The sequence below is a fragment of the Numenius arquata genome, chromosome Z (assembly GCF_964106895.1).
Source record: "Numenius arquata chromosome Z, bNumArq3.hap1.1, whole genome shotgun sequence".
Taxonomy (NCBI): domain Eukaryota; kingdom Metazoa; phylum Chordata; class Aves; order Charadriiformes; family Scolopacidae; genus Numenius; species Numenius arquata.
Window position 1 is genome coordinate 30792141 of NC_133616.1, and position 21550 is coordinate 30813690.

The 21550-nt window shown below is 38.4% G+C and overlaps 1 protein-coding gene across 1 annotated transcript in view; it reads left to right on the forward strand.

Moving 5' to 3' along the window:
- Positions 1–21550, forward strand: part of SLC1A1 (solute carrier family 1 member 1) — a 52099-nt gene that overhangs the window by 24820 nt on the left and 5729 nt on the right. Inside the window, exons 3-8 of the mRNA XM_074166841.1 lie at positions 7738–7830; positions 10131–10245; positions 12508–12550; positions 13931–14038; positions 15439–15623; positions 17644–17751. Of these exons, the coding sequence (XP_074022942.1) occupies positions 7738–7830; positions 10131–10245; positions 12508–12550; positions 13931–14038; positions 15439–15623; positions 17644–17751 (652 nt within the window). The remainder of the gene's footprint in view (positions 1–7737; positions 7831–10130; positions 10246–12507; positions 12551–13930; positions 14039–15438; positions 15624–17643; positions 17752–21550) is intronic.

A 21550-nucleotide genomic window follows, 5' to 3' on the forward strand; every position in this document is an offset into this window, starting at 1 on the left:
TTTTGTCCCCCTAGTATTTTTCAAAAAGTAAATCTTATATTTTTGCAACAACACATAACATAGCGCACCCCTGGCAATAAAACAACGCTAGTATTTTTATATAAAACACTGTGGTCCTCTTAGAAGGATTGCTTGCTGAAATTCTCTGTGTGCATTTCAAGATTCTCCTATGCTTTTCTATTTTCATATGTCTGTTGCAACATTCTGTAAAAATTTTTATAGAATCATAGAAGAGTCTGGGTTGGAAGGGACCTTCAAGGTCATCTAGTCCAACCTCCCTGCAATGAGCAGGGACATCTTCAACTAGATCAGGTTGCCCAGAGCCCTGTCCAACCTGACCTTGACTGCTTCCAGGGATGGGGCATCTACCACCTCTCTGGGCAACCTGTGCCAGTTTTTCACCACCCTCATAGTGAAAAATTTCTTCTTTATATGTAGTCTGAATCTTCACTCTTTTAGTTTAAAGCCATTACCCCTTGTCCTATTTGCAGATAGGATATCCTGGCTGTCCATTGTATCACTTCTATAATCTAGTTACTGCACATTGCAACCAGAAAAGCCAAGGTGGAAGGAAAGGATTAAAACATGTATGCTTGGGAGAAGCTGAGAATTCTTTAGTGATGCCTCTAGCATCTGTAGAAATTCCTCAGTTAAAGCAATAAGGCTGATGGCAGTTTGGAGCAGTTTTAGAACTGCATTTTGTCCTTGAATCAACATCTTGTTATACATAAGAAGGTGTAAAAGCCATAGCATTCTACTCTGCAGGAACTTGTGTTGCAATTAAGTATCAGAACTCTGAGAGAATTGTGTACAGTTGAAGTGTGCCATACTTCAGTCGTTTCTCCTTAGAAATGTGATTAGCTCATAAAACTCATTGAGAAAGCTATGACATGGCTGGCAGTTGTGTGGGCATGGGAGGCCCTTGAGCCAAACTCTTTCCTCTGGCTCTGCATCACACCTAAGGAGAAGAACCTGTCACCAGTGCTAGGAGCTGCCTGCTCTGAGCAGATTGATCTAAGTGGCATTAATCTTTGTACAGAGAAAACTCATGTCTTGGTCAACAAGCATAGCAGCATTGGCAAAGGCAGGTAAGTAGCCCAGCCTTTTGCTGATTGGTCTTAATGATCAATTTGTCATGCAGGTGAAGTGACATGGTGAAAGAAATGGATCCCATCAGCTTTTGCCAATCTTCAGAAACTTTGAGAACAGCTAAGAAGTACTGCAGGAGATACGCTTGATGATGACATTGAAATTTGTAGAGCAGCAAAAACAAAGTGCCAAGGTGTCTAGGTATGATTGTTGCTGCTGAACAGAGTCAATCACAGCACTAAATTGTAGATGTAGTCTCTCATATGTATTGAAAAAGAACACCTGGGAGCATAAACCCTTGTGCTCAGTTGGTACACCTCTGTAGAACAGTATGACAGCTCTAAGGATGTAGGTGTTGTCCCCTAGGGAACCAGTAGGATGATAATCACTGGAAATCAGAAGAGCCCTGTGATTGTTTCCAGTCCTTAGTGCAACCTTTTTCACTCCCAGACTTCACAGGACCACCAGATTAATGAAGGACAGTGAATAACTCTAGAATTACAGTGTTATACCTTGTGCCAAAGCCATTGGACACATGTTCATTTGTAATGGCCTCCAAAGTAAACCCTGATACAAATGACACAACATAGTGCAATGTCATCTTGTACAGAGACCATTTTCTTTACTTGACTTTTAATCATATTGGGCACTGATTTGCTTGTTTCAGTTTAAAATATTTATCCCAACTGTACACTTCTCTGAGAGAAGAAAAGATTTATTATTCATGGATCACACTGTTTCAGGTTTTGACCTGTTTTGGTACCTGTGGTACAGAGCAAGTGTCCTACCCCAGACAGTAGATCTCTCAAGCATTGGTAATTTTTCTGTGATGATAGCAACTCTAGTCGGTCACTCGGCTATCCACTCCCCCCTGTATAAAAATGTAGTTCTGTAGTGGATTTTATTATGAGGTTCCTAACTGTTGATACCAGTGTTAAATTCCTATTTTATGTGAGAAGCGTAGGTCATTCCCACAGGCAGAAACAAGATTGGAGGAGGAGCTAATGGGGTAGTAACTTTTCAACATCTTTGAAAGTTTTAGTAATGCACTGTGATCCCTTCTCCCGTGCTCCATTAAATAAAATGGAAAGACTAATATTGACATGTACTTCATTTGTTTGCCTGACTTTATACGTTGCTCCTTAGGAACTGCCATTACCTCTTAAGTCTGTGTTTATGGCCAGCTTCAGAGAACAATAAATAAACCTTATAGTATCCAGATGCAGAATAATTTCACATTGCAGATGTTTCAGTCTAATCTAGTAACTTGATATTGCTATAAACTGGAACAACTGGGTTCTTTATCGTTCAGGTTATATTAACCGCTGTGATTTTGGATATTTCTATGACTTCTGTACAGGTTCTATAGCTCTGCCTCCTTCTCAGCTCTTGGCCTCAGCAACACTCGAAAGACAGCACAGTCTGTGATCTAGTTACGAGTGCGATGAATGATACTTCCTTACAACTAGTTTGAAATTGCTACAGGGCAATGTAGCAAGTTGATGACGTTTTCCACTGCTCCGGTGTCAGGGGAGGAAAAGAATAGGAATTCCCTATTTTCCGAATAAACGCCTCAGACATCAGGAATGTGAAGCCAGGTTGCTCTAGGATTTGTTACAAAGTCCACAGTGCTTTATCTGATGCAGAGACACATAATTACACTTTTCCACAGCAGTTTCAGTGGCGCACTAGTGCAGAGTTTGAAAGATCTCAGCTGGATTTTTACTCAACAAAAACCTGTGCATAGTTCAAATTTCAGGTGGCATTTGGGAGTGGCAATGACTATGAATTTGGTTAACTTGACTCCAATACATGCAGAGTGTTTTTTATTAGCTGCTTGTTTTCTTTTACCTGAAATGTTATGCATCAGTTATACTTTCGTTTTTGAAAGCTAAAAGGGGAGTATAGAAATCATTGAGAATCTTATTGTATGTACTAGGAAACAATAAGAAAGGTGTAGACCAACATGCAAGCAGTGAAAGAGATTGACTCTGTTGGCAGTTGAGCAGAGACACTCCTGTATTAGATGTGGGTGGGGTTGTCATTAGTGGCAGAAGAGATGACAAGGAAAGAAAACCTGAGGACAGGTTTGTGTTCAGAACATTCCAGAACCTTTCTAAGCAGCAAGTCAAAGAGACAAATGTTTGTCACAAAAAGTTTATAAAATCAAATTCCTGGATTTGCATCAGGCTTCAACAGCATCAGTACCATTGAAACATACATTTCAGTGATTTTTCATTACTTCATTGTAGCATTTCCAGCACTTTCAAAATTACAGCCTTGTTTAAGAACATTCTCTGTTCCCCTGTGAAACCAAAATGGAAAAAAAATGTTACTCTTATCAGAGAGAAAAGAGAGAAGTAAATATTGGTCTTTAGTGAAGTTGCAACCTTGTATTATACTAAAGTTTCATATTCTGATATTCATATATCAGTCTGTGAGAAACTGAAGGAATGATTCATGCTTCCATCAATGGCTACTGGTAAAAAATTGTGGAACACCATGTTTTGTATTTAGTCTCGGTTTTGTTTAAATCAGACTGTTCATTTAGATAAAGTAGCTTTATACAACAGCATTTCAGGGAAGCAGCTGAAATGTATGCAACAAAACAAGATTTTGAAAGAAATTTCAGAGAACCTTCAAAAGTTGCAGATGACTAATGGTGCTGTCATTCACTCTTAAAACGACTCTAAGTTTGATGCACTTAATCAGGTAGACACGAGTTCTAAAGTAATAGTTGTAGAAGCTATGTCTTTCTCTAACTTTGGCAACACAGTGTATTCCACATGTGAAAAACAGTAGTTGAGCACAACACAGGATTAAACTGGTCAGTTGTTGTCATTCCATTTTGCCACTTCTGATTTTTTGCAAGTTTCACAATATTATCCTCCTTTCTGCTTATTTTTTTTAAAGGAAAGTCCTGGGAATCCTCTAGTAATGGAGCAAAAATAACAGCTATAAAAATAAAAATGAAAGAAAATTAAATTGGTAGGCTTCCTGGGAATACTAACCAAAAGAGTCAAGTAAAAAAAGACCATATGTAGAATAAAAAAAGTTATAGCAATCTGAGGAACAACTGGATTAGAGTTTTCTGTTTTCGCCCAGCATTTAAATACTTACCCAGAAGTATGTGCCTTTTCTGTTCTGTTGAGGGTCCTGTACTATCCTCATCCCTGTTGTGCTTTGATGCCTTCTAATACTTTGTCAAACAAATTTATTAACGTCAGTCTTAATAGTTATCATCCCATCATTTCCTAAAAAAAAAATAAAAAATAAAATAATTTAAAAAGTGGTGCATATGCAGTACAGCATTTAATTTTGGTAGGGTTTTGAGTTCCCTCGACAAGAAAGAGAAGATGTGAGAGACTTCATTTCACTGACTGTTCCCGTTTTTATTCTTTTACAAGTGCACGTGTTGCAAATTAGAGAAAATTGTGCAAAAGGAGAAAAACAGTACAAGGAGCTTCGACTTTGAGACCATAACGTAGAAAACATGGAAGCTGAATTGCAGAATACTAGGCAATTGATTCCTAAATTTGGCTTCAGATGGTAAAACCTTAACTCTGTTCTGCAGAGAGGTAGATAGATTAACAGATTTTAACGCCAGTTGGCGTCTTTTGTGATCATCTCCCGTAAGTCTTGTGCATCACAGCCACAGAATTGCATTCTATGCTTCAGTGGCTGTAGCTGAATTAGAACATGTCTTGTAGGAAAATTTAAGAAACTGATCTGAAATACTTAAGTTCTGAAATGCCCAGGGATGGAGGAGAATCCATGATGCCTGTATAAGTTCTGTACGGTAGACTACATTTACAGTTTATCTGCTCAAACCTGTTTAAACAATTTAAAACTTGGGGATAGGCTGTGGGAGGGAAAGAGCAAATAAAATAGCTGTAGAAGTTTAGTGGTAATCCACAGTAGATACCTAAGCTTTATTACACTGCTTTTGTGATCTTATCTTCATTTACAACACTGCAGGGTTTCCATTTTGAGCAGCATGTGTGCCGTCTTAGTCTGAGAAATAAGTTTTCCTATGAACCGAGATCAGCATTAGTTGTATGGTTTGTTTAATACACCTTCCATTAACTTTTTCAGTTATGTCCAAAGAAATTATAAAGCCATGATGTTATTTCAAAGGAAATTTTATTTTCAATTGGCTTGAGAAGAAGGCCAGTAGGTATCAACTGTAATATATTACCCATTGCTCACTAGTGAAAGTAAGATATATCTGAAGGGAAATCTATTTTTTTATGTATAGTATTTTCCTCTGCGTAGCTGTCAAACATGAAAAAGAGCAGCTTAGCACGATAAAGCACCCCATGCAAACCTGTGTCTGTGACATTTGTAGTGAATGCTACTTCATTCTCTAAATAGAAGTGTAATCCTGAATGCAGTTTTGTTTCAGGGTACAGCAGTTTAAAACAAAAACAAAAACCCCACACCCTGTCATCCTCAGAGCGTACTCGTACTTATTCAGTCATGTCTGTCTGACTGATTTGAGTTTTTTATAGCTACTAGCAAAGCAGCACCAACGTGACAGTGGAAGCACAAGCTGGATTCTAGCACAGCTCACTCACTAACAAGATCATTATCCAGTTTAAAAATACAGGGGTAAAGTTTGCCCTTAATTATACCTCTGTAACTCCAGTGAACACAACAGTTTGCAAAGGGATTTCAGTTGGAGCAAGCAGAATGAATGTCACAGGAACTTCATGTCATACTAATTGTAGAATCTTTATAACTGAGTACTCCAGGGAAATAATCTTGCATGGTTATTAGGCTCTTGGCTGAGTCAGCAAGGCTCTCAGGCAAAAAAATCTTAAGGCAAGCTTTGTGAAACTCTCCATCCCATGCAAAGATTATTATCTAACCTCCACTGTCTGTCTAACCACTACTGACAGTTGATACAATAGGGTTTAGAGTAAAATTCTGTGATTTCTAATTAAAAGATATGGAACTTAGGCAATTCCAGTTTGCTCTCTTTTAAAAATATGATGTAAAGTTTCAACATTGACAGCCTTTGAAACCAGCTCTTCTATTGTCCACGGCACCCATTATTTAGTACTATCCATTCTCTAGAATTCTTACTGCCATAATTTCCATAGCTGAGCCCACAACAATGCAAGAGTCCTCCTTTCTACCTGAATTTTCCCAGTTCCCAAGGTGGGAAATAGAAATGATGGCCTAGGTTCTGCGTCCATTCCATTGTTTGTGCCTCAAACAATATCCTTAGTACTGACAGCCTGCTGTAATAGCTGTGGCATTGTTTTTTTCTGTGAAATCGTCTCTATTCCTTTGCCATATGAATAGTTCTTTTACTATCATTAATTGCTGTACAAGCGAGATAGTCTTTAAATCATGATTTCTGCATGTATATATAGTTCTTCTATAGTGAGTGCAGTGATGTGCTGTCCCATGGAAGACCCCAAAATAATCAAATAGAAGATGAAATAAAATAACCTTCATTCTCACCTCCCAGTACTGTTTGCATGTGAATAACAATTAACAGAACAAGTAAGGCATTATATGAATGATCTAGGCACAAGTTGTTACTGCTGTTAATATACCTTCGGAAAGAGACATCAACACATGGTTAAAGTATGCTTGCTAAGATCCTTTTTGAGCTCAAAGATCAATAAGTTACATTTGTGTGAGAAAGATCTTTTGATTTTTCTTCCTTAGTTTTTGAAACTTCTTTTTTTTTTTTTTTTTTTTCCTACAAAGTCATGCTTCTCTGAGGTTGAATACCCTTGTGGTATTTTTGCTTTGCTATACAAGGGAATCTGGCCAGTCTTTGATGATCTGACTCAATAAACGTAAAAATATAATCACAAATGTATAATAAAGAGATAGCAGTGAATTATTAACTAGCAGGGTTATAGACAGTCAAGTTTTACAGTCACTGTGCTCATTTTACCCTGGTTACTGAATTGTATGTGTACAGATATAACAGTAAATCTTTTAAACAATTAAAAAATACTTCATGAGTAGTTTGATATAATATTCCTGCCAGGAGTTAAGTTGACCTCAGTATAACACCTGCCTCAGCACTTTTCCCACCTTTATTAACAAAAACTGCCCTCAATTCTTGGCAATGGCAGATACAGGCAGAGGAGTGGGGAAAGCTCAGGCTTTAGAAAAGCTTCAATCAAAAAAAACCTACATAAACCTGCTAATGAAGATGACCCCACCAGTAATGATCCTTGTCTGTCTGTGCCTTTGAGCAACCTGGGGTAACAGCCCACAGCAGCTCCCTTCCCATGCCTTTTAGTTTTAAAGCCAAAATGTTACAGATGTGAAGAAAGTGAAGCTATAATTCAAGTGAATATGGAAATAAATTGTAACATGCTTTCATAAACCAAAGAAGTCTCATTAATCACCAACATCAGGGAATCAGAAGAGGTCAATTCTCTTTTTCCTAGAAAAACCTAGGGAAACCAGGTTTGTGCAAAGAAGCAGAAGCAAATATGTTGGTCTGCTACAGATATTTTTCAGAAGTGCAACTGACAATTAGGTATTTTGAAATATCTTGAAAAAGGAAAAACTTCCTGCATAGAAATAAGAAACAATAAATAATTGTCTCTACAAAAATAAAATCTTTCTTCTAGGACTGATTTTTGGCATTTTGGTTTTGTGGTTCTTTTGCAGGTGTTGCTGCCTTGGATTCCAGCGTTTCTGGGAAGATTGGTTTGCGAGCAGTTGTATATTATTTCTGCACTACAGTCATTGCCGTAATACTAGGTACTCTGTGATACTGTAACTTTTAAAATCTTCAGCATCACCTAATTACAAATATACAGCACTGTGACGTTACTAATTTCCCAAAACAGGATGGGGGGAAGAGACTGGAATCATACCAAACATCTTGGGAAACTTGTCGCCAGATACAGGGAGAAGTCAGTCCCACTGTTCACAGCAGGGCTGTACTCACATCCAATAAGAATCCGCAGGCAATTTTGCCATACATTTCAGCTCAGGGAAGATTAGGAGCTGTGTGCTTAGGTAAACGGTGACCAGCGTTGGGAAAGGTGAATGACCATCAAAGGCCAGCCTTAACTACAAAGTGAATTTCCTCAAGAGCAAATTGATAGATTGTTGCTAATTCTGAGATACGAGAATGTATAATGTGTCTCACCTGAAAGAATAACTGAAAATATTGCTTTCATTATCATCTCATTTCCTTCCTAAAAGGGTTTTGTCCCCTCTGTCACTGCCAGGCTCCACTCCTGCTTGTCTGAGGTCCACATCTACTCTTGCAGAAGGTTCATTTTCTACACGCAACCATGAAATCTTCCTTATTTCCTTAAACAAACATCTTCAGCCTGCCTTCTTAAATAAGAAATAAAATTAAACCCTACTCTATCAGATGTCATGTAGTTTGTGGCTTATCTTTGTATTTTGTTAAGCCTGGGTGAATACTGTGCCTAGATATCACCCATTAAAAAGAAACATATATTTATTTGAAGGACAAAATGTATGTCATATGTTGCCTACTTGTAAAGCAAAGCAGTATTTAACAATAGAAAAAGAATCACATAGAATCATAGAATGGTTCAGGTTGGAAAGGACCTTAAAGATCATCAAGTTCCAACCCCCTGCCATGGGCAGGGACACCTCCCACTAGACCAGGAAGCTTGCTCAAAGCCCCATCCAGCCTGGCTTGAACACCTCCAGGGATGGGGCATCCACAACTTCTCTGGGCAACCTGTTCCGGTGCCTCACTACCCTCACAGTACAGAATTTCTTCCTGATATCTAATCTAAATCTACCCTCTTCCAGTTTAAAACCATTACCCCTTGTCTTATTGCTCCGCTCCCTGATGAAGAGTCCCTCTCCGGCTCTCCTGTCGGCTCCCTTCAGGTACTGGAAGGCTGCTATAAGGTCTCCCCGGAGCCTTCTCTTCTCCAGGCTGAACACCCCCAACTCTCTCAGCCTGACTTCATAGGAGAGGAAACACAGACTTATAAAGCCAGATTAATTTCTAGAGGTAGTATCATTGAGAATAATATATCACGGTGGTTAGACCATTTAGGCTATCTCATCTCTCTGGGAATTTTCTTCGAATGCATAGCGAGGAAACTTAATAAAGGCTAGCATCAATATGTACCTAACTTTGAAATTCTCTCTACCCTGAGAGAGGGGTTAAACCAGGCAATCTCCAGAGGTCCCTGTTATTCTAAGTTATTCTGTGATACTATGATATTACTGGTTTCATTGTGTGGAGTTACACAAATTCAGTTCTGCTTTTATTTACACCTGTCACTAGAAGGCCTTGTTCCTGGCTGATTGCAGTGTCATCTAAATGCCTCTTGCTCCCTACACTGAGATTTAGTAGTTTCATTTGCTTTAGCTTTGTTTGGATTTGAGGGAGAAAAAAAAAAAAGTAAAAACATACACTGGGAAATGCCTAGTATGTCATAGAATAGTAAAAACACCTAAAATGAAGTCACTAAAGTAAATGGAAAATTGGTCATTTATTTCAGTATTCAAAAGTTCAGAACTAGTATTTTTTCCCCATATTTTTTTTTTTATTTCAGTCTGTTTCTGAAGCCCTTCTCTTATGTAACTTTATTGCTAACTTTATCAAAACATCCTGTTGTACTTTGGGGTGACAGGACAATGCACGTGTATTCATGTCTGAAAGCTAGTAACAAGAAGAGCTGCATAAGGGAAAAGGTAAATAGAAATTCAAAATATCTACCACCATGCAAAAGTTGCAGAACACTTCAGCTGAAGCCCAGCTGCCGTAATTTACCCTCTTGGTGAGCAGTAGTGATTTAGTACCATACATGCGAAATCAAAGCTTAGGGTGCCCAAGTCCAGTGGCAAGGCCACAAGTAGCTCCCATACTGGGTGAACCCACACATTTAAGGACACCACCTATAGACTTCTCTTTTCTGAACAGCCCTGCATGAGCACCCAAGGAAAACATTTAGTGAGTTCAGGTCATTAAGAATTTACCTACGTGGGACACACTGAGTCAGGATGCAGCAATGCCTCTGCTTGCACTGTGAGCTTTTCTTCTGGTTCTCCTTCTGCAGGGATTTTCTTAGTTGTGACCATTAAACCTGGAGTGCCTCAAAAAGCAAACGAGATTGACAGAGTGGGCAGTACCCCAGAAGTCAGTACTGTTGATGCCATGCTGGATCTGATCAGGTGAGGTTTTCATATTTAGTTTCCATACCCTTTTTGCAGAAGACCAAACTAATAGAAATAAAGCTCTGATGTGTAATACAATAAAAATTCTTTCTAGTGTTTTTTGGGTAAGGAGAAAACAACTTGTATTCCAACAGGTTAGACATTTTAGAGTGTATTCAAAGCCATTTGTTAAAAAAAAAATCTCTTTACACCATAGACTCTGGTTAATAAACCAATGACAACAAAAAATCCCTCCTCCACAGAAACCAAAATGCAAGATTTACCTAGCATGAAGGAAATATGCAGAGAGGATTGAATGGTTGGCGGGTTACTGACTGGCAGCTTCTGTGTCATCCAGCATAGACAACCACCTGCTTCCTCTCCTCAAGGCAGGACGCAGAGTAACAGACCCAGTATGCAAAGTTTTCTTAGGGTTGCACTGTCAACAAGTTTGCTCCATCACCAATATCTATGGCAACCTTATAATGAGTCTTTCCCCATCAGCATCCTGGAAAATAATAGATACTTAAAATGCTTAGAAGAAGGAAACCCCTAGAAAAGTCTGCAGAAGACCTGAGCAGGTTTTCAGAGCTAACACATTTAAGGAATTAGGAAAAAAATCATAAAAAAGGGCTGCATCTCCCATAGTGGCTAAGTAGTTCCCTCAAAAATGTTTCTGTGGATTATTTTTTTCTCTAGCTGCAATTAGTCTCTGTTATGTGCCACTATTCCTTCCCACTGTTTTATTTCTGTAGAATTTCTACTTAATCTGTCATGTGAGAATCAACATCCACATATCTAAAATTGGCTTTCTCAGCATTTTGCATTTCAGGAAATGTGACCGGCATTTGCAGATGCAACTCCAGATATATAGTTCTTTGACATTTGTAAAACATACACACACACATAGACAGATATATATATGTGTGTGTGTGTGTGTATTCGCCTTGAAAAAGTCACTGTTCCATTTAATAGCAAATGCTTGCTGTCATCTGGGGCCTCTCTGCCCCAGCACAGATCAAGGTAGACCTCTTTGCAAATAATTTGATTTCTCTGAGATTTGTATGTGAGATAGTTAACAGTCCTCAACCCCACAGCCCTGTGTTCAACAATCCACAGCTCTTCCCAGCCTCTGTCCCTTCCTGCCTGTCCGTCACCAGAATGGCAGCTTCTTGGATGGCTCATCTCATTCCTCATGGTCACTTGCCCAGGAATCAATGAGGGGAACTGTGCAAACTGTTACAAAACCCGATGCAGTCTGTCACCAGTAACTTCCACATGAACGTTTCCACATGTATTCACAGGGCTGATGTAGTTTCATGCACAAAAAAGTCTTTTTGTAGTAAGAAGTGGTATGAATTGTAATTCAGAGTCGTTTTTGCTGCAGTTTATAGGTCAACTCCTTGTAAACAAATGTAAGACTGTGAATTAGGAGTTTGAGATCCGAAATTTTCTTTTAAAGGAATTATAGTTACTTTTCCTACTTACTCATAGTCATCAGATTTAAGATCCAAATCCAAGACAGTCTTGTAAAGATTAAGGAAATTCCTGGGCTTGTACAAACTACTCTTCCCTTTGAAGAAATTTTGCTTCAAAAACTTGAAAAAATAAAGGCAGGAGTTTGTGAAAGATCTGGAAGGGAGATAAAGACTTCTGCTTCAATATATAAGCTGCCATTTTCTGCACTGGACTGGGTATTCAATAAATATCTAATTAATGCTTTTTCCTGCAATTGGTTGAATCTGCAATTGCTGTTTGGAAAGGAGGCACACAACTGGATTGCACTGATTCTGATCTAATTTCCTAGTTTTTCCATGTGTGAAAATGGTTCTTGACCCTGGAGTAACACACGGGAATCTTCCATCAGCAAAGGTCAATTTCTGAATTTAAAACAACAGTAGAGTACACCAAATACCTGATTCTTCCAGCACAGCATTTATAAGAGTCATTATTATTTTTCTGCCTATACTTGACAAATCCTATAAAAATGGTGCGTCCTATATTCCTCATGCAAATGATGGAGATGATGAAGCAGGGAAAAAAAGCCACTGGGTTTAGTAGCTTACCAACAGGAATGTCAAATACTCAAAATTAAGCCTGAAAATTCAGCAGTAGGAGAACAGTTAACTGATTGTTGGCAGTCATGAACCCTTAATTTCTTTGGACTGATGGTGCTAAATACACTGCTTTCTGGATAAAGGAACACAAGCAGCATATTTTATCATTTTGTTTTTATAAACAGCTGGTTCTTAGTATGCTCTAATGTTTCTTTTTTAACAGGAATATGTTCCCGGAAAATCTTGTCCAGGCCTGTTTTCAACAGGTGAGCTTGAACATTCCTCTTTGCTACGCTAGGTTTCATTGCTAACTACAAATTATTCTTCTTTTATGTCTCCAAAAACTATGTCAGGTAAGATTTATTTCTGAGAAGCCCAGGAGTATATTAATCTCCCATAAAAAGACTTTTTTAAGGCATCTGGATTTCATTTCCACTATGATAAGTACTCTGTTATCAGGTATGAAGTCCTTGATTACCCATTGCAAAAAGACAGTGTTTAGGAGTTGGGTGCAGAAACCAAGTGGTGCATAACACAAGATTTTTCCTTTTGGGGCAAGCGGAGTTAGAGTAACCGTGTCATGAACGTCTGTTTCCTTGTTCTTAAAAGCCCTCAGTGTCTGATGAAATCTGCATAACTTAGCCCTGACCCTGATGTGTCTCACATCTAATGTCCTTTGCCAGACCTGATGATCCATCTTAAGGAAAAGGCAGCCAATTGTTAGAGTCTTTTTGAGACATCTTTCAGAAAAAGTGAGATTTGCAAGATTAAATAGGGAACAGTTCTCTATATATCAGATTAACTTCAGATTCAGTCATCTTTATCTGTAAATACCTCAACTGTTTTTTATGATGCTCTCTGCTTCCCTTTTTTGCCTTTCCCAGCAGCTTCCTACCAGTTTATTTGAAGTTTGAATGTAAAGTGGTTAACCTTTCCCAGGAAATGATGTTAAGTGCCCTGCTCTGCATAGCACTAAATGTATTTCCAGTATATAAACTTCTTCATGTTATTTTTCTCTTATGTTAATTGCAATCACCTGACACTAAGGGGACAGACAGTTTCTTTTAGGGATCCTTGGCAGAATGATGACAGCATTAAATTATAGTTACAATTAAAGCTTTATTTTCTTAACAGGATATTATGATTAGTATAGCACAATTAATAATCAGAATAGCACAGATTTCTATAAGCAGAATCAGTGTAGTACAATTTTATAATTGCACTGCTTAGTTTACCATTTCTAATCACCTGGACCTTCTGCAGATTGGGTCAAATCTTAATATTTGCTTTGTTGTATCAACAAAACAGCTGTAATCTAGACTTGAAAAACATATAAAAGAATACACGTCCTTAATCCCTGGAGGAAGCAGACAACAGTGGAGGTGTTCCACTCCACCGGGGGTCGCAGTCTCACTCTTCAGCAGCAGTTCTGGTCCAAGTTCCCCCTTAGGATTTGTAACTGCTTGATTTTATGGACAGTTGTCTGGGTGCTGTTATGCTTCCCCGTTCTTTAGCAGGGTCATCAACAACACATCACTGGTTCATTTTTCCCTTATTTGTAGTAGGCAAAGGCTATGCCTTTGCCCATTCTTCAGTTTCCTCATGTTTCTAAATAAGCTCTTCTATTTTTTTAACAACTTTTTCAGTATAAAACCAAACGTGAAAAAGTTGGAGCTACACCTGTCATAGATAAAAATGGCTCCAGATGTACTCAAGAACCTGTTACCACTGCTACGACAGCAGAAGCTTCAGAGGTGAGACCTTTATTGCTGTATTCCTTCATGATATGTAAAGTGGGGAGAAATAACAGATAAAATTTGATTCAGTTGATGTGGTTAGTGATTGAGAAAAAGAAGGAACTAGTGTATAGATAGATTTTAGCAAGGGCACAAAACTTAGTAAGTAAATGCTAGAGGTGATTATGAGTATCTTCAAATAGGTTTAAGAACACCAGAGGACTCCACTGATGATTAAGCAGCCCAAAGATAATAGATAATGTGAGAAAATAATCCATTTGTATACTCCATTAAATGTATATGCTAATGAAGTGTCAATTTGCTGATAAATTAAAGAAAAGAGTCACTTTGGAAAGGCTAGATATATATCAGCACAAGATGTTTGAGCAGCATTGAGATAACTGTAAGCACTGCAAAAAGAAAGGAATGGAAAATCGTAATAAAATCTTAATGGAAAACAAAACAATGGAAGGCATTTGTTAATTTATAGTTCGTTACTCTTCAAAAAAAATGTAAAGATAGAAAAGGGAAGGAGAGGTTTAACAAGCCTCTTGAGTAGAGATGTGGAAAGCTTATGGGTGTTGATGGTTTATAAAGCCCAGAATTACACTCGAGAAGAGGGCGAAAGGAATTCGATGGAGTATGACCACAGAACTATTAACAGTACCAAATCAATACACATTTCATTATAATCCTTCCAAATTTCATCTCATAGCAATAAGAGCATGGGAACATGAGCTTTACTAAAAGACATGAATTAAATCCTGAAGCACAATGTAGTGAAGAATTGCACCCTTTCCTTCATATGTTCATACACAAACATGAACTTCACTGCACAAACACAGAGGAATGTGTGAATACCTACCTATTTAGTAGGATTTTTATGTTATGTGCATCCAATTCTGCTATAAATTATGCAATTTCACTGATTTCAGCTGAGCAATGGATTTAAAACTTGGGGCAAAATTGGACATCATTGTCTCAGTTCTTATGCAATGGACTATTTATCTTAAATCCAGACACAAACCCTCAAGTTGCTCAGAAATAATCAGAAGGATTCTACATCAGCTGTGTTTTGTTCTTCACAGTAGGGAGTAAGTCTTGAGTATATTGAAGGCATGACTGCAGATACCAGGACCTCGCCATACTTTGTGTCAGAAGTCTATAAGCGATGCTTTATACCCTGGTGGGGTTTGGTCAAATCCTTGCATGGCTTTAAAATACAAAGCTTTCAAAGACAATTTAGTTCTACCTTAATTGCTGAACTTACCCAGTTGGCACTGCCAGAAAGTGAATCGAGTGACTGAGGAAGAGGTCTCTGTCTTTTCAAAGAAAGATCAAAATGTGTTTTCATTTTAGAACTCTTCAAAGTAAATTTTATGTTTTCAGATAGTAACTTTTTTCTCTTGAATCTATAGAACAAAACTCAAGAATACAAAATTGTGGGCATGTATTCCAACGGCATCAATGTGCTGGGGTTGATCGTCTTTTGTCTTGTTTTTGGAATTGTTATTGGGAAAATGGGAGAGAAAGGACAAGTCCTGGTGGATTTTTTCAATGCACTGAATGAAGCCACAATGAGAATAGTTCAGATAATTATGTGGTAAGTCCAAGGACATACTGGCGTTTCTAACAACTACTTTAAGTGTGCTTTGTCGTTGAAGAGGCAAGAGCAGACTCATACTTCGTGTTTGCTTTTGTATAGGGCTTTACAGCAAATAACTTTAAAAGAAAGGTTGGTAGAAAGTTTCTTTCTACAGAATTTTATCCTTTTGAGGAAACTGGAGACAGGGCTTCCACTTACTATATACTCAAGAAACAGTCCTATTGGTACACAATGAACCCAAGTTTTTCAGACATTCTTGCTAGACGTTTGTATCAAACCAGTAGAAGTGCACTAGTGATTTGAGGACTGTAGAGGCATTATCACCCACATGCCCTTCTCAGTCTTGAACACTCGTCCCTGATAGCCATTATGTTCACTGGATGGCTGTCCTTGGAGCTAAGTTTCTTTAGAAATGTAGATTATTATACAAGCCACAGCACAGAACAAAATCCAAAATGGTATGCAAAATACAACTTAAAACATCTTCTGCTAGTAAGTTTTGTGAGACAACATTCTCTCAATATTCTCTCATAGTATTCCCAGACAAGAAAAACAACTTTTAAATGTAGCAAATCATCTGATAGTGTTTGATTGAATTTCATGGCTAGTCACAGAGCTTTTGCCCATGCAGGTCACAATTACAAGACCTGGACTATAAGCACACACAATCCTTTCCAGAGTTTGATGTCCTTCTGCCATTTACTACAATACTCTGCTCATATCCACATATTTTACACAAACAGTAGCTTATCAAATCTGGCCCTTCCATGGATTTTTCTTCCACTCAGCGCACTGAAATGCCTGTAAAACAGTAAACCTGTCCAGAATTTAGTTCCACACTTCTTGCTGCCTTTAAAGAAAGGTAAATTGGTTTCTGCAGCTTGTCCTGTGCTAGGCAGCTGGTTCAGTCCCTGGTGGAGCTACAGCCCCATGAAATAGGCTGCTTCACTCTGCAGCAAATTAGCACTTACAAGACCCGAGAGTTACCACAAATACAGGATCCTACCCATAAGCTGACTGTCCATTGTCTTGCATGTGCCTGAAGTTGTGGCTACAAGCTCCCTGTGTTTCTACAGATGTGTGAGCTGTTGCATTGAGTAGAGTACAGTAAAGTTTGATGAGTTTCATTGAGTTCAGGACTCAGAAGGAAGTAGCAGTCCCTGCTTTGCACAGGGACAAGGTACTGTTTTATTTATGAGATACCATACACACACTTTATACATTCATATTTTTAAATTTATACATTTTGTATATTTGCAAATCTATAAATTAATTTTATACTACTCAAAGCTCTGAAGTGGCCATTTGTCTTTGTGACAGCCTGCTCTCTGGTACCAAAAGGAATGCAGTGGAGCTAGTGCTAGCATAAGTCCTGATCTTTGCCTTGAATTTTCTGTAGACAGTAGCCCGTGCAGCTAGTCATGTCTGTAAGGCATGCCCTTGTGTAAGTTTACTGGGGGATGGGGACCCCTCCATCTAGCAACACACTGATGACTGTACTACCCCAACATACTGAAATCACTCTCTGTGCGGGTGCCCCACATACAGCCCCAGTGCTGCAGGACAGCTGCTGTACGCACAGGAGACCTTTCCCAGCTGGGTGTGATTGCAGAACGCACAGGTATTGGTCTCAGCCCTCCAAACTTCCACCTCCAAGTAAGCTTATGATTATGCATCAATATTTGCTGCAGTAGGGCAAAGCCCACACCCCTTCACACCTTCTGTGTATTCTGCAACAATATGTCATATAGTACTTGTTAGACTATACATAGGGTTACATTTACATTAGAAAAAAGATTTTCTAATCTTTTTACCTCACCTTTAATATAGTCTTGCTGTAAGTGAATTGTTAGTTGTATAACAGAATATTAAATAAAATCTTCAGTAGTGTAATAGAATATGAAAAAAAGAAATCTTCTATCTGTTGTAAAAAGTTATACTGTGCAAGAAGTTATTCCGTGATAAGCATGCAATATTTCTGAGAATGCATTGTAATTACTTTATTTTTGCTTTCTAGGTATATGCCAGTTGGTATCGTGTTTTTAGTTGCTGGGAAGATAATAGAAGTTGAGGACTGGGAAATCTTTCGTAAACTGGGTCTTTATATGGCTACAGTACTAAGTGGGTATGTAATTTCCTAAAGATGAAATTGCGTGCAGCTTTTAGAGCTCAGTTGATTACAACTGAATTATCCGAAACACCCAGCCTCTTCTAGGTCAGAGACAAAAGTTCTTGTCAGTGAAAATTATGTGAGGATGTTTTGAATACATGTTTTGCTGAATGCATACTTTGTTTTAAAAAGTCACTGCCTTGCATTCTAAAAAAAAGCAAAGGCTTTTCTTGTATTCATTGTTTCATCTTCTCTGCTCGGTACTGAAACAGGTAGTATCATTGTATTTTTGAGAGTAGTAATGCTTCTGTTAGATACTAGAAGAAGTTGGAAAAGGGTTGTGAATTATGGCTTACTGGGGGTTGACAGCCTATTGAAAATACACAAATAACTGGATTAAGTTGGGAACCTCAGTGGGACCTATGGACTCAAGGTGTACCAGCACAGGCCCAGCTCCACTGCCCAGCACAAATGCATAGCTAAGTGCAGTGCACAATAAATGATGCCAAACAGGAAACCGATCCCTTTCCACCTCAGTGGAGAGAAGGCAGCTGACATCAAGAGAAGCCCTGGGGATGGCACTGTTTGTTAGTTACTCCTTCAAGGCAAAGGTAGCCGGTGAAGCTGCAAAAGCAGCAGTTGCTATCTGAATAACTTAGCCAAGCATCAAAATATTTTTTGATCTTTTTCTAGACCCTTGGCTGTGTAGAATAGTCTGGGATGGAGGAGGTTATACCTGCCCAATGGTGAAGCCTTGCAGATGTGGAGCCTTAGAAGGGGGAACTTAACTGCTCTGAGTGATATAGTTTATAATATTAGATCATTATATATTTCTGAAGACTATTCAGCAAAGAACCCTTTTGATAGATAAATGGATATTACAGTCCCAGTAAATTAAATGCATTTAAATTTCTATTTCCATTTCAGTGAAGCATAACTTCTAGGCTGCCTTGGTTCATTGCCTTAGCATCCACTCCTATAATTCCTTCAGTATACTAAGGATTTATTCATGTTTTGTCTAGAGGCTAGATCCAAAGTTGTTCAAGAGCTTCTTTCCCCCCACTTTATGCATATGTATGCTATTCTTCAAACGTCATTCACATGGTTTCTGACAACCAAGCAGAGAGAAGGGAAATATATTAGTCTTAAATGCAAACTTCTCTATAAATAGTCAAGAAGGATGTCTTTTTTTTTTTTTTTTGCATTAATCTCTGCTAGATAATCATATTTATTTCAAAGTTGTTTTGTTTTATGCATAAGCCACTATGTTTGGACTAACTGTTCAAAAATCATCTGAGATATAATGACTTTCTAAATAAAAATTGCACCTCCAGAAATAGCACTGAATCATGACTTTTTCAAAATGTTACAGAGATGAGTGCAAGTTATGTTTGTCTAATGCATAATGCAATTTTTTGTGAGTTCCCATTTAGACTTGGAAAAAACCCCAAGTTTTCAAAGGATGCAAAAGTTGATGTTTACCAAGAGACTGTAAATCAAGAGACTAGTATTTTCTATATAAGTTATAAATGAGACCATGGCCACAAGTTAGGTAAAAGTCATTTATAGAATGAGACTGTATCACTTCTGCAGGTTTTCTATGTATTAACTCCAGTTAACTCAGAGGAGGAATAAGTTGCATGGATTATTTCTGCCCTTTGACTTTAGTTTTAGATCTGATAACAAGTTTTACGACTGTTTACCTATTAATGGTTACTATTTGTACTGTGACAGGGCCTATCGTCTTTTAGATGTGACTGAAGATACAGTGCCTTCTCCCGAGTACTTCAATTGCAACATATAGTCTCCCATTTAGCTGGTAACCATGGGCTTGACAGGCACAACAATTTTAAGTAGGTTGTCAGGTGCCATCAAAAAGTATATAGTAAGGCTGCCCACCTTTAAGTCCTCGGAGACAAAAAGTCTCTGTTCCACCCAACTTCCTTGCACGTGCCACAGTGTTCCCTAATGGCTGCTAGGGTAGGTCTCTGCAGCATTTCTGTCTCTTACAGGATGGCCTACAGCAGGTGATGCTCAAGGTGTTGTGGAGGAGGGCTAACAGCAGCATATTCTCTGCAAAACACCATCAGGGAGGGCACGTTGTCATCAGATCACAGGAGCAAAGATGACAATGTACACACAAGGCTATAGGCTGCAGGGAAGAGGTGCTTGTTCCATAGTTTCCTCCCAGTCTGCAAGAATACCCTTTTTGCCCATCCCATAGCAAATAGAAGTTGTGATGTTTCTTTGCTTTAGTTTCTTAAATGCTGCTGTTCCCACCATCTTTTTGGTGTTCATCCTTATTTGCTTGACCTTGTGTGTTTGCAGTGTGTTCTGTTCATCAGCGTCTTCTGTAGCTGTCTATCATCCTCCCTTTAAGCTTGATCCTGAGGATTGCACGTTATCTTAAACATATTTCTTGTATACCCTGTCAAGAAAAATGTGCAAGAGCATGAGGGCTAGTGTGTTTTATCATCCTCTTCCTTTCCTTTAACTTCTCTCTGCAGCTCATCTTCTGTCTCACCTTCTTCCCAGCTTGATTATTCACGACCTTTCACATTCTCAGCCTTGCCAGCTCTCATCAGTCTTTATGTCTTGTTCAGGTCACCATGAGGGAACAGACTTCCACCAGTGTTTCTGCTCCAATTGGCCACTAAATATCTTCAGCCTCTCACTTTTAACGGTGTCAGAGTCAGGATGAGGACACATTAGCAGTCACAGAGGAAGAAAATCAAAGTAGAAGGCATAATACAAGTGCCAGAGGACCCACAGGCTGAGGTGGAAAAAAAAAACAAAGGAAGCTGCAGCAAGCAGACTCTCTGTTGCCTGCACTTTTCTCTCTTCTGAAAGCAGCAAGGCAGCTGCATCTTTGGATGCTATAAGGCATGCCAGTTTGGCATTCTGAGGGACAAGATTCTTCCTATCTTAGAATTGAGCACTATTAGAATTTCTTTTTTCAGTTGCTGATTATGATTTTTGGTATAATTTCTGCTACTTGCTGTGAGTTGCATTTTATGCATGAAAATCAGTATGACTTCAACTTTGTTTCATTAAAATCAGCTATGCACAAATACTTTATTTGGATAATGCCATGTTCATGCTGCCACTAAAACAGTGTAGATGTAAATTTTTCAAAATAGTTATTTGGAAGTCAGTATGCTTCTAGATGTGGACACACTTGAAATGTTTACTCTCATCAACATTTTGTTAAGACACTCAACAATACTCATACCACTTTATATTTTTGTCTATAAGATCTGCAGAATTCATTTTTTTCTCAGGCACCACTGTATAAACTGTTAGGTATCTTTCTAGAGTTGTTTAGAAAATTTTATCAATACATGTTGTATGCTGTTATTTACATTCCACTAAATAAATCACTTGTTCACATACAGAATGAAAACTTTAATGATTGTGGCTTGTAAAAAGCCACAAAATAGTTAGGTTTGTGGGTGAATTTTGGTGCTGTTGTGGATTTTTGTGCTGTGGCTACTGCTCTTTTAATTGCCTATTTTTGGCAGAACAAATAGTACCACAATTTGTCACTATCTTTATCAGCCGCTCCAAAATCATAAAGCACTCTTACAACACAGTAACATTCACAAGAACATCTTGTGAGGACAGAATAAAAATCCCAAGGTCATACATGACAACAGTTCCGGGCTTCACATTTCTAGGCTATGATAATTTCTTTTCACAAGAAGCTGATGCTGCTATAATTGCTTATGACCTTGGAACACGGGAAATAGTTCCCAGACCCTTCATGCATATTTCCTTTTAAATATGCTCACAGCAGGCTGCTGTGGGCACATAA